The sequence below is a fragment of the Protomyctophum bolini genome, assembly GCF_963924005.1.
Source record: "Protomyctophum bolini genome assembly, chromosome: 3".
NCBI lineage: Eukaryota > Metazoa > Chordata > Actinopteri > Myctophiformes > Myctophidae > Protomyctophum > Protomyctophum bolini.
Genome location: NC_137864.1, coordinates 29,656,205 through 29,673,460, shown reverse-complemented (window position 1 = coordinate 29,673,460; position 17,256 = coordinate 29,656,205). Strand labels below are relative to the sequence as shown.

The 17,256-nt window shown below is 41.6% G+C and overlaps 1 protein-coding gene across 2 annotated transcripts; it reads right to left on the bottom strand.

Annotated features, from left to right (window-relative positions):
* Nucleotides 1-1,855: 1,855 nt before the first annotated feature.
* LOC308311276 (uncharacterized protein) lies at nucleotides 1,856-16,507 on the bottom strand. 2 transcript variants are annotated; one of them, XM_080757922.1, is made up of 6 exons: nucleotides 16,347-16,507; nucleotides 11,773-11,817; nucleotides 10,421-10,486; nucleotides 10,162-10,309; nucleotides 8,753-8,914; nucleotides 1,856-8,355 (listed from the first exon to the last, which is right to left on the bottom strand). In XM_080757922.1, the coding sequence occupies exons 1-6, from the start codon at nucleotides 16,395-16,397 to the stop codon at nucleotides 7,115-7,117; spliced, it is 1,713 nt and encodes a 570-aa protein (XP_080614048.1). In that variant the 5' UTR covers nucleotides 16,398-16,507; the 3' UTR covers nucleotides 1,856-7,114. The 2 variants fall into 2 exon arrangements, with proteins under 2 accessions (XP_080614048.1, XP_080614049.1); XM_080757923.1 differs by lacking the exon at nucleotides 16,347-16,507 and adding an exon at nucleotides 12,519-12,791.
* Nucleotides 16,508-17,256: the final 749 nt, after the last annotated feature.

Genomic DNA, 17,256 nt, shown 5'->3' with positions numbered 1-17,256 from the left:
AAGTCTGGAGGGACTGAGATCTATATTGGCATGAAATTCTGCTACTGTCTGTCGACCTTAACAAGAGCAATCTAGAGCTGTGTTGAGGTTGAAATCCTGACTTAAACATATTAAAGCAGTTGTTTTTTTGTATTAGCACTAAGAATTTATTTAGTTGTTGAAATACAGCTATTTCAATGATTTTGAAAGATTTTGGAGGTTTGATATATGGGCCTAATTGTTAATTAGTGACGTGTCTACATTATTCTGTTTTAAGAAACCTGACTGTAGTTTTCTGGGCCTTGGGGAAACCCTGAGAGAAGAGGCATGATGACATGCAAGATGAAACACAACAGCAAGAGGAAGATTTCAGATGGTATATAATGTCCTCCAAGTTTTTATGATTGATCAGATAAAATTGTGTGTCATGGTAGCCTATTTCAATTAGTTTTAAGTGGAGAAACTAAAATAAAATCCTCTTTGTTACATTGAATACACATTGAATCAAATTAATCAATAGTTTTGTCAGATTAACTAAATGTAATGTGTTTTCTTTTAATATAACACTTGAACTCAATGCCATGTTCTTTTCGGTTGCCCTATTATTACTTTGAATTTGTCCATGTTCCCGATAAGCTTTTTCTGAGTGATGACAGTGAATGAATAAAGATTTGGTTGTTGAACAACGTTTAACGTTTAACTTAATTCAGCCAAACATTTGGGATCGGATTAGAGGTCTGAAATGAGCGATGTGTAACCCCACAATCAGCCCAGGATTTGCTGAAAAATGTCTGCACACAAGGGAAAGTCACCAGTGGAGAGGTACATATCCAAACAACACACAAGACACCAAACAGCATGGTACTGTTTTCTGTAGCTTTCAGTGCCTTCTGCATCACATGTCTGTGACATTTCCTGTAAATGATAGTCTCACCACAACTCACCGCTCCAGTTCTTTCTGCTCTGTGAGTTCAATTGCAGCTGTATATTTCACGTTTGTTCTGAATAGATGCATCCATCACTGCTTCTCGGGCCTCTGTAGGAATTAAATCTTCCTGGCTCTTTTTACTGTCCAATGACCTTCAGAACAGCAGCATCATGAAATGAAACCTCATCTATCTGTTCAAGAAGTACTGCATGTCCCGATTCTCCCCTGGAATCTGGTTCCCCCTCTCACATCTTTCACCTCTCTGCTCTCTCAAATTATGTTCTTAGCTTGATTTATATTGAGGGGTAAAATCCATCTAAGCGTCTTTTCAGCTCTTGTCCTTCTGGCACTGTGTTTCAAAAAAATTCAGTGCAAACTGACAATAAAGTACTATATCATGTTACATGTATCATATCACTGGCTCTTCCTCCAAGTACATGATCATTCTGAGATCACATAAATCTTGGTAACTTGCCCATGTACAACCCCTGTACTGTAGTAGAATATGGATTGTTGGTGCTGAATCTAAAAATTAACTCAAAAGCCTTGTTTTCTGCATCTTTCCTTGGTACAGTGAGCAGCGAAGAGAGGGCGTTGTACTGGTACAGTATTACATGGAGATTATCTGCAGTTCCCGGTTCCAAGTTCCCGGATAGACCCCAAATGGAGTGTTGCATGTCTTTTCTCCTCTCTACCCTTACAGTAGCTTTCTGTGGTTTCTATACATTGTCTAACTAACGCAAACACTGGCTAAAACGATCTTTACAAAGATAATTGTATTGTATAGTCCTATTCATATGGTAATTTGTCAAACATCAAATCATGCATTGGAAACACAAACAATATCCGCTTAATTGTGTAGTACTTGGTAACATTTATTTTTGACACATTTCCACAGCTGTTGATTGATATGTCCAACATGGTTGGAAAACTGAAAAAGCAGTGACATATCCTGGGAGGAAATAAAGAATGGCAGAGCTTAACCTAATTATAATGCAGCTAAAACATAAGTATAAGTATGAAACTAAATAATTACCTAACAAAAAAAAATACATAATGTGACAGCATCTCATTGTGAACACGTATCAGTTTATGCATAAATTAACTGGCCATGCAGTACATAAGGATACAAACTACACAAAAAAATCTGTATGGCAAAATATGTAAAAAGGCTTGGATATTCATTTTAACACTATTTCATGTTATAACAAAGACCAACAACAATCAACTTTGGCCTCATGATAAGCTCTGGAGTGAACGTCACGCTCAACTCTACAGGGAATTTTAGGGAAATCTAGCATTTCAATGTGGTGTTGCTTATCGGAAATATCACAGAACAAAATGACAGGGGATTTTCTAAATACAAGTACACTGTAACAAAAAATCTTATTAAACCCCTACAGTAGGTCATATAGTATTATCTACAGTGTGTTCTGCCGATAAACCGCTACACCATGTTCAGGCATCATATTCCTGTATACCATTTGATAATTCTCCTCCCATATAGAGTAGGCCTACGGCACATACCAAGGTCTATGGCTAAACTAGCCTGGCTTCTTGGCCAGACTCATATCACACTATCCGCTGAAGGCAATTTATTTTACCACCGGCAGATTCACGTCTGGCCACTGCGAGGCTATGACTAAACACCACAGCAATAAAGCTGACAAGAACTCTCATACATGCGTACTACACAAAGAAGAGCTCCAGGTAAGAATTATACAGTAGAACACCCTTTAGAAAAACAACACTTTCTTTTTGCAAATAATAGTCATATGAACTACTCCACTTTACAACCACATATACAGTCTTGCTGTCTTTGCCATGGCAGATATGGAAGTCAAAGGTAAACTATTTTTGTTTGTTTGTTTGTTTGTTACCACAGTCGTAAACATTCTTGAAAAATCTTGATGCAACAGGGATCATTCATTTTTTCTGCACACAATAGTTCAAGAAAAGCAATGTGGGCTCTATCCATGGTGTTTTTATGCTTCTGCTTGTTTCTAAGCAATAGAAAATGATGTCAGTACAAATATAGAGTAAATATTATCTAGTTAAGTTGAAGGGAACAGTCCTTAGAAGTCATAATAACAAGCTAACAGTCACATATCAGACAAAACAAAGTTGCAGACACAACGGGTGCATACTGCTGCCGACAAGGTGAGAGATTAAAGGGGTATTTCAACTACACATTTGAATTAGCTAATTTGAATTAGTCCCAGTTGTTGATTCTACTACAGTTATTTTCGTCAGTCATAGGATTGAATGTTTTGTTTTTGATTTAATTAACACCTGTCACAGTAGTGAGACATACACATACAGTATTATTACTATACCGGTAGCATCCGGTATCCCACATGGTTTCCCATGTGGGAGACCCAGTTTCAAATCCAGGAGTTAACATTTGGGGTTTATCTCGAATCAGGTTTCCCATATTGAACACCCTATTGACTACAATCAGAGGGCTCTGCCCAGCACAGGTTATGGATCAGTAGAGGTAAAAGTCATTGTCACCACATGTCCTTTCCTTTCAACCAGTGGTTGACCAGAAGAAGGAAAATGTATGTGAATACTATACTATTGCTAAATACATTTCTTTTTTTTTGCAAGTCTCACATGTACCATGTATATTTTATAAAGAGACTGCTTTAAGTACTGGTAGAAAATACATTTCTCCCGACAGAAAAACACAGGTAGTAGCACTAAATGAGAGAGCGCCATAATGCAATCAAAGTATATAGGCACGATATACCATAAGAAACAATGCAAGTTACAATTTAACAAACAATGTTAGGTAGAACTAAAGAAAAGAAAAACAAACAAAAAAACTATTCAATTTTAGACTTTTCCATACTCGAAACTGAAGAAAATATACAATAGCCAGTGGGCTTTTAGACAGATATGTTCAGATTTTGCTTTCTATTCAGGGCTTCTGTCAGTGTCCTATGCGATCACTAACGAGGCACACTTTTAGAGAAGTCACTCTACAAATAAGACTGTCCAATTAATAAATAAATATTGCTACAAAAAATATCACACCTACAAAATTGCATGAGAATTTCTTGCATTTTATTTTTTTCAAGTAAGGAAACGTCTTAGCAGGGAGGGAAAACATATGTAGAAAAAGCAAAGTTCACACTGCAGAAATATCACAATAGATTTTTGTTCTAACATTGTACAGTCCAATGTACAAGCCATATGATCTGGTCAAATAAGTGATTACGCGCGCGCACACGCACGCACACACACACACACACACTCTCACACACACACACACACACACACACACACACACACACACACACACACACACACACACACACACGTTCATGATATCCGCTAATATGATATCCGGCTTCCATCTTTATAGAGATTAACTAAGCCAAAACTATAAAGCTGAACCATGACTACACCACGACTTCAAAAAGAAGCTGTGAAACCAGGAATTCAGCGACAATCACATGACCACTGCTCAACCGTGAAGAGGTGCCAAACATATCTGTCAGAAAGTGTAATACACAAAGTTAGACCAAAACATTGTAAACTCCCTCTCTCCCTCAAGTTTGTTCTAGAGTACAGTTGCCACTGAGATAATGGTTTAAGTATGTGTGTTGTATTCACAGTGAGTACAAACAAGTGATGCAGAGAATTTGTTGTTGCGATGCAGCACCATACAGATGGGCATCTGTTGACATATAACTTCACAAAACATAATGAACCATACTACAGAACATCTTATAGACAAGAACAGCACATTTGTGTAAAGTGAACACATTATAGGCACAATAATAATCATCACAAGGTACCAAAAAATGGCATGTTTAGAAGCATTTCATCTTAGACATTAACAGGACACAAGATCCAGACAGACATGACAAATGGGCACTTTTTTAAATAGGACCACCATCTTCAAAAGTCACACACAGCAGACTAGGTTATTAATCATGGTCTTGGTAGCAAATCTACTCAAGTTACCAGTAGCGTAAAGTTCTTAGTAAACAGTTTTATTGTTTGTTTGCCCCCCCCCCCTTACTTTTACATTCAGAATCAGTGATGAAGGATAGTCTTAAAGTTCCTGCTTATAAAAAAGTTAACAGTCCATCATTGGAGAAAGCAGGTTGAAAAAACACTGCTAATGTGAATAAAGTACTTCACATCCTATAGTGTATTCACAAGAGTGAAAGTTCACAAAATGCATTACATCCCGTTACCATAGGCGGTGATCTACGGCCAGTGCCAACAGAATGCACGAAAAGGCAGCGAAGAAGAACGCGTGAACCCGCTACGTCAACCGGAAGTACAAATCGGCCATTTCAGAATCAGACTCGAGATGGTAATCTACCAATATAAACGCTAATACGCTAACCGGGAGGTCGGATTAATGTTTTATTAAGCTCCTAACAACGTCCTTTACCTCAATCTAAAGCCCTAAAACACATGGTAAATATAATAGTATTAATAAACCAGAGAAATTCAGGTTTTGGCATACATTGTGTTAACAGTCTGAATCAAACACAGATACTCGTATTCCCTTCATAAAGCTTTGTCACCCAACACACTACTGTCTCATTCAAAATGTGTATTCCCTCTGTTTGAGACACAAGCAAAGGACACAGCCTATACTACATAGTCACCTTTAAAATAATATATATTCGATTGGACAGTAGAACCCTGAACAGAATTTGTGTTGATGATGGCACTTTAGTGACCATGACCAGGTAGAATAGACTAGAATCCAGGCCAGGGTAGCAAGAATTTAACCTGGTGTCATCCAGACACATTTGTTTGCAGCTGCCCAACTATGAATGAACAGGACAATGGCATTTGTATACTTATACAGTACATTGTTCCCTGCTATTTCACAATACAACTATCAGTGACATTGGAGCTAACTGTCATATTCCATGTTACAGTCAAATCAGTCCTCCATTCATTGTGTATAGCGTAGTTCTACAAGGGGTCACTTGATGCTACAGACTCTTCAAAATTTCACGCATGGATCCAACTATGATCCAGACTGTATTATCAGAGTGGCTGGCCAACTCTTTGAGATCAAAGGAGGAATATCGAAACAAATGTAATAGTGTACTGTAATAACTCCTATACTGTTCAATAAATGGTTTTACTTCCCTACTTTCTTGACAATAGCTTTCTAACAGCAGGTGCCCCATTAAATGATGACAATGAGAAAATGTTATCATTATCATATTAATTTAAAATGTGAGACCTTTTCAACCAAAATCAGTTGAATGTCACTGAAAATTATTATCAGAGAATGCCAGTACTATTTTGTAAATGATACAAAATTACATTAACCTGACTCAATACCGCCACCATCTGGCGGAGTCAGGTTAAAATTACATACTGATTGTCTTCAAATTATATCAGCAATTTCAGCAACATCTACTGCACAGTAAAATCATGTAAAAGGTGTTAAAAGTGTAAAAATAAACAGACCTTTTCCTGTCTGCAACACAGTCTAAAGTTTAAATTAAAACAGTTGAAGGAAGGAGTTGTCCATGATACACATTAAAACTGCAGTTTTGGCCCTCCTACACACATCACTAACTAATCTAAGAGCCTACATCAAAGAGAGGCAGAGCAGGGATAGTGGAAAGGACAGACAATAAGCACAGCTGTGTGTGTGTGTGTGTGTGTGTGTGTGTGTGTGTGTGTGTGTGTGTGTGTGTGTGTGTGACGCATGTGCGCGTGTGCGTGCGTGTGTGTGTGTGTGTGTGTGTGTGTGTGTGTGTGTGTGACGTGCATGTGCTGAATTCACCCAACTTTTCCTTTTATTCCACTGGCTCCAGTCAGATCGAGCGGTGGAGGGAGACAGAGGAACATGACTTGTTTCTGGTGTTTAGAAATATAAAAACAATTCACATGAATGAAAAAAGGCTAAAGCGTTTCCATTCAAATCTTTAAGCTGTTCCCTTCTCTCAACATTCCTCAATTGAATTTGAGTAAACACAAGCACATGAGCTAGACTCTGGTTCTAGCCCTCCTGCCATAAAACATACAGTATATCCAACAAGGCCTCTGTGAGATGACATGGTCTCTCCACCTTCCAGTCATGACCAGTAGAGGGCGACATCTGGCCACACAAATAAATACCATCCGCCACACTACTTTGCAGTTTGCACTCAATGCAGGTTCTGTGGTCACCTAATTCAAAGTAGTTCAACTACATCACATTGGCTCACCAGCTCACGAGGTCTCCATCGCGATAATGGCTTCAGTTGCCTTGGAGACGACGTCAGTGTTGGTGGCAGAGGAAGGGGCGTGGCCAAAGTCCTCCACCAGCTGTGACTGGACGGCAGTGGTCTGCGCTCGCAGCGAGCAGTCCACGCTGTCATGAAGCAAGTCCTCTCCTTCCCCCGCCTCATTACACACTATCTCTCCTCTTTTACCTAAAAGCCCTTTCTCCAGCTCCTCCTCCCGACACTCCTCTTCCTCTCTCTTCTTAACGCGGCAGCGGCACACCTCAATGCCCGAGTCGCCCGTTAGTCTACGATGACGGAAGTGGTCTTCTTCATCTTCCTCATCTTCCTCGTCATGGCCGTCTTCCTTCTCTATTTCCTTTTCCTGTTTCTTCTCATCTCTGTTGCTGTGGGGCTCGAAAAAGTCTACATTAGAGGAGAAGAGGGTGTGTTTGGGGGATGACAGTGTGGACCTGGGGGAGGGCCTCCATTCAACAGGGCAACGCCGCTCTGCCGTTTCCTCGCCCTGGACGGCTGTGGCTCCCAGTGGGTCCGACAGAGCGATAGGATGGACCGGATGATGAGGAGGAGGGTGCAGAGAGGGAGAGAGAACAAAGGGAGAGAGCGTAAGTCGAGGTGGGTGAGAGTGATGAAGGGTAGATAACGGAAGAGACAGGACTGGGGCCGGTGCTGGGGAGGTGCTTCCTTCAACGCCGCTGTGTACAGGGCGCCTGAACACGGGCACAACATCGGGAGTGGTGACGGGTATGAGATCAGGCGGAGCTTGCAAAGGAGGCGGGGAAGGGGTGGACGCAAAGCCGGCGGCATCTAAAGAAGCCCCAGCCCTGGACGCCATGGCCCGCTCTGCCCCTACCTCACTGGGAGTTGTCCCACGACTGCTGTCATAGGTCTCGTCCGTCACCTGGACAGAGAAGGAGGTGCTGGATGGCGAGGTGAGGGAGCAGGACTCACAGGAGCAGCTGGTGTAGTTGTCAGAACTCTGGGAGGAGGTCATCCCGCTAGGACCAGGGGCTGCAGGGCCCAGGTAGGGGGGGAACGCAGGTGGGTGTCGATGGGGGTGGTGGGGTAGATGAGGGTGGTAGTGAGGGTGGTGGGAGTAGGAGGCACTTGGACCCCCCATGGATCTGCCTCCCTGCAGGGCGAAGACAGAGCTGTATGGTGGAGGAGGCGTGCTCGGCTGGGCTGCCACCTCCTCATAGGAAGGAAGCTTGAAGGACGCCAAGAAACCTGCGCCATGAGAGAAGTGTCAGATCAGGGTGGTTCTATTTCCATTCAGGAAGTTGGAATTGAAACAATTTCTCGCAAATTCCTCTTTGTCCTGTGTTTCTTCACACATGCATAGACACTCTTTTGTTCTCTCTTTCTATCTCTGTCTCCGTCTCACTCTCTGTTTCCCAATTTCTCTTCTCTCTTGTTAAAGTTTACTTATTTGCTTTATATTGCTTTCGCACCATATTTCATGATAATCTCCATCCATGCATGCAGAGATCATTCCCCACTGCTGTCTATGTGTAGTGTCTTTGAGGACACTGATCCCTTACCTCCCCTCCCCTTCATTTAAGTCTGGATAAGCTCAATGTCTAAACTGACTTTATTCAGAGGAGCCTAATGTATGTAAACGTACTGAGATCGAGCATGGAGGTTGGGTAGTTGCAGGCTCCGTTATATGCAATTAAGTTGATTTCTCTCTGCCTCTGCTGTTGCTGGATACGGAGCTTGGCTCGCCGGTGCCGATATGCACAGAAACAACTGAACAGGATCAGAATGGTCCACAGCAACCAGAACCCTGCAGCAAACACAGAGCAAACATGAATCAATGTAAACACCATAGTGTGAGCTCTTTAGAGAATGAATGAATGAATGAATGAATGGTGGCTTCAGTCTGTAGGGTATACAATAACAAAGCTGCACTGAATGCTCCAACCTTTGAACATCTGATTTGTAACCAGTGACCAGTGCAGAGGGAAATGACATACTACATGAAAAATGGCTGTGAGTTAGCTAGGTAGCTAGCCTAAATCTTCTTCCATTGTGTTATCCATGATTATTACCAGCTCAGGTTGTTGTGTGAATCAGAGCGTGCACACACACACACACACACACACACACACACACACACACACACACACACACACGCACACACGCGCACACGCACACGCACACAAGATATTCAATTTTGACAGAGCACAACATAACTGCAACCGTTATTTCCCTCACACGAAGCAACCGCCACCTACTCAGCGTATTTCATGCAAAGGGGGAGGGTGGTGTGTTAAAAGAATCTTAGCTGAAAGTATATTTCTGAGTGGGTACAAGTACAACAAGTGATTCATTCCTGGAAACTCTGGATCTTTTTTTCTTTTCTTTCTTTTTGAGCGGTGGAACAGCTCTCCTATGCACAGCTTTGTCTGTCTGTCCCTCTGTACCACAAACTATGCAGCATGCTGATTGGGGTCACAGGAGGGGTCTAGTGCTTATGTGCGTGAAATCTTATTTCTTCCTCTCTGTAGATTACATGTTTTACTTTGATGCGTTATAATTTCTTTTGTGTGTTTGTTGTTTATTTCAGTTTTTTGTGCAGTCTGTGTTTTTATTTCTTTATTGCACAGCTGCCCCCCTTTGTCAACTTGTAGACTTTTGTACTGTTCTTTATGAACTTTTAATCTGTTTAAACCAATGACCTCTTCCATACAGGAAAGGATTCCAAATAAGCCAGCTGGCTTCTTCCCTTCCTTGCATTGTATTTTTGTTCTTTGATATGTTATTGTCTATTTTTTGTACTATATGCTAAATAAATAAACCTAAACCTAAACAACTGCTTGACTCCAAGGCACCACACACACACACACACACACACACACACACACACACACACACACACACACACACACACACACACACACACACACACACACACACACACAGTAAGTAGGCTATAACAGTAAAAGTACAAGTAATAATACATTAAAAATCAAATACTAATAATAAGTGATTTTGTTTATACCAAGAAGCATGCTCACTCAGTTGACTTACACCAGAGTTCATAGTAGTAGGTGCAGCAGCCAGTCTCTCCACAGCAGTGCCCTGTCTCACACAGGTAGCCTGGGTTGCTGTTCACCCCAGGGCAGTACTTAGGACTTACCATTGGCTGACTTCCAGAGCCCCCGTGAAACTTCACCCCCTGGTGGACAAAATGCCACATGACAATATAACTACCAACAAAATCTCAGTTGGCAGTTGAACTGTATTTTAGACTTTAGAGCAGCTATGTCTGGAATGTTGGGCTACCCACCTTATTAATTGCACCCATGTCAGAGTTTGCACCCATGTCAGCATCCTTTTGAGAAGCTGTCACTGTCTGAAATAAGAAATTGAGAAATCAATTAAATCAATTAGGCCTTCATGTGGTGATGTTAAACACCACAACAAATGGGTACAGTATGATATTACTACTAGTGCTATTTACAGTTCATAGATATATCTTTTGGATGACCAATTATATGAAGGTTGAAAATGTATGAAGTGCTCCTTTAACGACGTTAAATCAGAAGGGTAAAAAGATAACCAAACTAAAATAGGAAAAATATATACAGTGTAAGTCTAGACATAACAATATAGAATATAGTAATGAGTCATGAGTAAGATCATTAGTCCCTGAACCAGGCAGAATGCCTGATAGTTGACAGTGGAATAATAAATATTTATATCATTTTATTTTTAAACCAAAGCCTGGAACTAACATGGATTATGAGTGAAATCTCACTTTAAGGATCTTAAATTTGGGTTGAGAGTGGCCTACATAGTTTGGGTTGAGAGCGGCCTACATAGACAGATGTAATTCAAGACTCACTCCATTATTGCCATATCAACCACAGTTGCTAGGGACTGGTCTCCATGTGCTCCACAGAGACATACCAGAAGCATGTACCTTATACACGCAACGCTCTTTACTTACAACACAAGCTTACTTGTATAGGCTGGGAAAATAACCGAAATCAAAACCAAAATTAAAGATTATTAGAACCAATAACTAACGTAATCTTTCTCATATACATTAATCAAATAATAGAGAAGAAGGTTTTTTAATTACTGTTTTGTTATTGCTTATACAGTATACCAACTAATTGAAACAAAATCATTCTAATAGATTTCCACTGATACCACTACTAGCCAATAACGTTACTAGTTTAGACGTTTCTACAAAGGTTTTAGGGTTGTTCTAGTGGTTCAGACAGTGTGCACGTTCACTCAAGACAATCCTCAGTCATACTCCTGTCATCCACTCTCCTTATCATTCTTAACTGCACTGTCCAATATATCAGAAATAATATGAAGACAGCCAACTTTCTGATGTGGTCAAGGGTCTGGATCTAGGTCATGACCTTCTTATCGCAGTACAACGTTCTTATGTAAAAGCTCAGAACATGTCACGATGTGATGCATTGTGATGCGCTTTGATCTTGTACTGTAGGTCAGTTATTTTCAAACATTGCGAAGATTTGAAGATTTGGAAAAATATTTGCTAATGATATTCCCAAAATAGCGATGCCAGGTTGTTAACTATGGTCAAAGCAGAAATGCCTCAGTATTACTGTAAGATAATAATTAGTATTCATGTATAAAAATGTGTGCCTTCCTTCCTACCGTCGCAGCCTCTGTGCCATCCAGGCCTTGCAGGGACATGGTCATCTGTGGAGGGGAGAGGGAAATGCAACAGTTATTACCACTGTTAACACAGCTGAGCCTGGCATACTAAAATGGTGGATGGGGAGTAGGGGTGCACGGTATATAGCAGAGAGCAGGAGGGAAGTGAAATAGAGAGAGGGGGAGAGGGAGAGAGAGACTTGGAGCACCAACGCCTAAAGATAATATGGACAGCAGAGAGAGATGAGAGCATGTAGTTGAACTAACACTTTTTTATGTTACCCCCCACCCCCTGCCTCCTCAGCTCACTCTGACATACAGTACCATTGTCTTGGTTAATATACAGGTATGTCTTTTTTAATAATCTTTTCTTGCAACACATTTTAATATTACACTTCTTGTCCTAGTACATCCTCAGAGTCATTACACAAACTTAAATGGATTACAGAAGTGTCTACTGTTTTATAATGTTAGAAATGATCACATACATGCATACTTTGCATTGATTTAATAAAAAGAAATTGCAACAGTTTTTCAAGGGTACAGATTCTATTTCCTCTGAGGACAGTAGGACACTATTGGTCTGTAGGTTATTACCTGTGTTATACTAGTAATGAGGCATGCAGAGCAGTGTTTAGAAGCCCATTGCTCAGCCAGCAGGCTGTGGGTGTAATAGTCTAAATACGAGAGGACAATGACTCTTCTATCTGAGCCGCATCGTCTCACAAGATACCAGACAGACTTACTGATGGCACCAAAACACAGAAACATCATCCAGGATGGCCAACCTCATGCATGCATGCATATGCAGTATGTATCTCCCTCCCCCTTTTCTCTCTCATTATCTCTCTGTCTCTCTCTGTAATCTATTAAATAAAATAATGACAGACACACAGACAGATACTGTAGTTACTAGATAGTATCAAGCAACAGCATAATTCATTCTTCTTCTTGATAAGCCATGTCATACTTCCACAGACCTACCTATCCTGTTCAGGGCCTGTGTCACAAGCCTGTGTCACACAGATACTTTGTTCGTTTCGTCATATCACAATCCCAAGATGATTTGTCCAAGAATCTGCATTAAAAATCCAGTCTCTCCAGTATCCAGAAGGCTAAAGTGGTAGAAAAACTTGCTGGGCTGTTAACGTTACATCATCCCCATAACACCCTGAAACAATTCCACTCCACTGCGAGGCTTCCGTCTTTGTGAGTGTCACACAGAGCTCCACTGCGAGGCTTCCGTCTTTGTGAGTGTCACACAGAGCTCTTGCATGACAGAGAAAAGCAAAATGCCTATCTCAGGGGCCAGTGTCAAACACACAATGCTACCATGAAGCCTCTGAGGGCACCGAGTTCAGATTCTTTTAACAATGGACCCTGAAGCCCTGCAATAATGGGAACTATTTTGTTAGAGGCAGCTGTTGACTAGTCGGTATTGAGAAGCACTTTATTCCAAATACATGCTTTGGCCATGTCTCACAACCACACCCCACCCCTAATACAAATTGACCGCTACAATAATCTTAATAATAGAGAAAATACATCATAAATAAATACTGATACCAGATATAATCATTAAGGAAAATGTATGCATGTACTATGTACGTATGTAAACTCTTAATTTCCATTTTCCAGACATTCAGTTCGAAAAACAAAAGATCACACTCGTGTGAAGTGAGGGGCACCTACTACAAAACAAAGTAAGTTGTAACGCAAGTAAGTTGTAACGCAACTAATGAGGAGCATCAGAATAAATCAGGGGACTGCAGCAGTAGGTGCACACACAGTGCACACTGCACAGGCACGTCAGCTTTCTGCCAGAAACGTAGATCTTGTGGTGGGCATCAGCCGACCCATGTGACCAGGAGGAAAACATTGAGCAACAACACAAGAACAACAGAACAGAACTCCAGTAATTTCACTTATAAGTGATGGTTTTGAGATGTCAGCTGATTGCAAATTGCAATCAATCCCGGTTAAATAAAGATGACTGAACTGTTGTTGAAGGGCATGCCTTGATGCGCAGGGTTTTGCACAAGTGTGTAATTGTGTATACAATGTCTTGTCCAGAAATAGTAGCCAGCTAGGGACCCTGGAGGGTGCTGGTGGATAAAAACGATTGGGTGGATAGACCGGGGGTCTTCAATAATGGCTAAAATTGTTAATACTTCATGGCTGTACTCTTGAAATTAGCGATTTCCAACCATAGCATGTATTCCTATGGGCTGGGGCACCTGTCAGCAGGGAGTGGTCGGGAGGAGTAGGACGAGGCTCTACGTCCTCACGGTGGGTGCTCCTCACTGGCAGGTGAGTCAGGATACAACAGCAGGTGGGGGGACGACGACGACATGACAATATCCATTATCCAAGCTGGTCACCTCAGTGACTTGCTCAAGGACACCTCAAAAGGTTCACTAGTTACTTCCAGGTTTGAATCTGTCACCATCAAAACTGTATAAGCAAACATGTTCCGTTGTGAACAGCCAGGCTCCTATTCATGTGAGAATTTCCCTTTGTCGCGCTTCCGCATCCAGTGATGTGTGAAACCACCATATCACCCATCTAACCTCTAACCACCAGGCTGTCTTGTAGCCCATCGATGGAGTTCCTGCGGTTCAGACCACCAGCATCTTGTACAAGTTATGTTTATGATCATATTTCAGACCACTCGGAAACCACAGGCTTTTTTTCTAGCCCCTCGTGAGGCCCAATCAAAGGTCTTTGAGGTAAAGCCACAACAGCACATTCACAAGCACACGTTTCCTCGATTCCTCAGACTAAACACTTGAAGGCTTGCAGCTTTGCATGTATGTACATGTGAGTCAAAGTCATACGATTTGTCACGCACGTTACAGCAGTGAAATTTGTTCTCCGCATTTGACCCATCTCTTGGAGCAGTGAGCCGCAGCCGTGTTGCGCTCGGGAATCATTTGATTAATTGATTTGACCATCCAATCCAACCCAAGTGCCAAGCAGGGAGGCATTGGGTCCCATTTTTACAGTCTTTGGTATGACCCCGACCTCGCAGTTTCAGGGCGGACACTCTAACCACAAGGCCCTGTCTGTCTGTTATGTCTGGTGAGTGCAAATGTTTGTATGAGTACACACGCGCGCAATCGCGCATGCATGCATACAGTATGCAAATTCGACTAGGAGTAAAAGTATGTGTATGTTTAATATTTGCCTGCACACATGCCTTGAATGTGTGTGGGAGGTATGGGGGACTTTGTCAGTCATATATTGTGTATCCAAGGCCAAAACCAAAGTAGAAACGGAATCCAAAGGAAAGTACGCACATCTCTAAAAAACTTTCAGGTGCTGAACAAAAAGATACATACAGGAGAAGGAGAAGTCCGCACACTTATGGGTCTTCGTCAGGTATGATACCCGACGAAGACCCATACGGAGGTCGAAACGTTGTCATTCTTATTATTAAATAAATATCCTGTGGGAGCTACGAAACAGTGTGCAGACTACTTCTCCTTCTCCCATAACCAAAGTAGCCACAGTCCACAGATCTATGTCAGGGAAAAGAAAATATTTTCTACACTGTTCTCTACAGTCTGCAACATATTATCTGTATACATTGCAGACATACATGGCATTGTTGTTGTTGTCCCCTATTTTGAAGGTAGGCTACGTGTGGAATATAACCAAATATTCTAGTAAAAAATCACACTTGTGTGAAGTGAGGGGCGCTCTTATCATCATACATCATTATACATCATCACATTCTCTGCTCAGCCAATGAAATCATCACATTCCGTGGTACAAACATACATGCAGTGCATAGGAGGCCCTCAAAAAAGAAAACAGGCTTGTAGACAAAATGACATAAATGTAGCCTACACAAAAGTGATAAATGACCTAAAGAAAACAGGGAGTCCCAACATGATAACAGTAACCGTGGCCTTGACAATGTAACAAATATGACATGATAGCAAGTTTGGCCTTCTTTCAACAGACTTGGTGTTATAGGTATACCTGTTACAGTATAGTACAGTAAGGTTATTTGCTCCATTATTCCAAGAAGAAAGGCTCTCTGGGAGAGCTCTCTAAATCAGCAGTATGGAATTCCTCTGGTATTCCTCAACTGTAAATTAGCTTCAGTACCAACTACCATGCAGGGAAACCTCTTTTAATTATGGGCTGAATGAATATAGGTTAATTCCCTGGTGCAATTGTGGCAATATCGCCACACACATATTCACCAAGTGCAAATATTAAGGGTATAAATCAGCTTGACGTGGGAGTGCGGTTTTACAAGTAGACCTAAAGGAGATTATCACATTACATGCCTGTTGACCTCAAGGAATCAAATGCAAAACACAGCTGGTCCAACCATATTGCATTGCTGCAGTGTGAAATCTCAAATGAGACCAAATACAATTGCAAGACTTTTTAAAATGCCTTTTCGCAAAACAACTTAAGTAAAGAAGATATGTAGGCATTCGCAAAGGCTATTGTTTACCAACAACTCCCAGGCCAATTTTGGAAGTAGGCTACAGCTTATGCAGTGTGTGACGCGCAGATGTTTACATCATGTAGTTTTAAAAGACAACGTCCCCTACCTCCTCAGCCTTCAACAAGAGGCAGAATGTCAGCGTTTTCTCTGGATCCATGACGGGGATACGGAGACGGACACGGTGCTAAAATACAAAACAAAACAACAGAAAAGAAGGACCTGGATTTGATTATTCTGCCAAGCCCCCCATCTCTCACTCACTCACTCATTCACTCACTCACTCACTCACTCACTCTCTCTCCTCCCGTAGCTGCTGCGACCTCCCTCTCCGCCATTCCCCCGTGCGCAAAGAGCGCCCCTCCCAGCACCCCAAACCACATTATGGAACGGAACCGATACCATTCCAAGTAAAGAATGCTTCACCGAGTCGGTATTGTGGCGTGAGTAAAATAGACAGAGGACGGGATGTGTGTATGGTGGGGGAGAGCATGATGTCACTGTTGGTGGTGGTAGAGAAGCTGCGCGCTTTGATTGGACGGAGCTCCTAGCAACAGCCGCAGAGGTCATTAGTGTAAATAGTAAATTACCTGATGATGAATGTCCTGTCATGGTCGGATGGTCCTACTACTAGGCTAAAGGTTTACTTTGTCTAATATTCCAATGTTCCAACCATCCATCCATGCATGATGCATCCATTGGCATTTATTTTATTTTATTTTATTTTATTTTATTTTATTTTATTTGTGGCAGATTATGGGTGCAGGGTATATTTAACTTCTGGTATAAATGTGAATGTGAACACAGATTATTAGGTTGTCCTTATAATATAATGTACTGTGTGTGTGTGTGTGTGTGTGTGTGTGTGTGTGTGTGTGTGTGTGTGTGTGTGTGTGTGTGTGGTTTACAACTCACTACTACGCCAGGCGTGATGGCACCGCACGTCCGCACGAGTGACCTGGCGGCTGGCCTGTTTTGTGGTTCAAGTTCAAATCAAGAGCATATGGTTTGAACTTCAA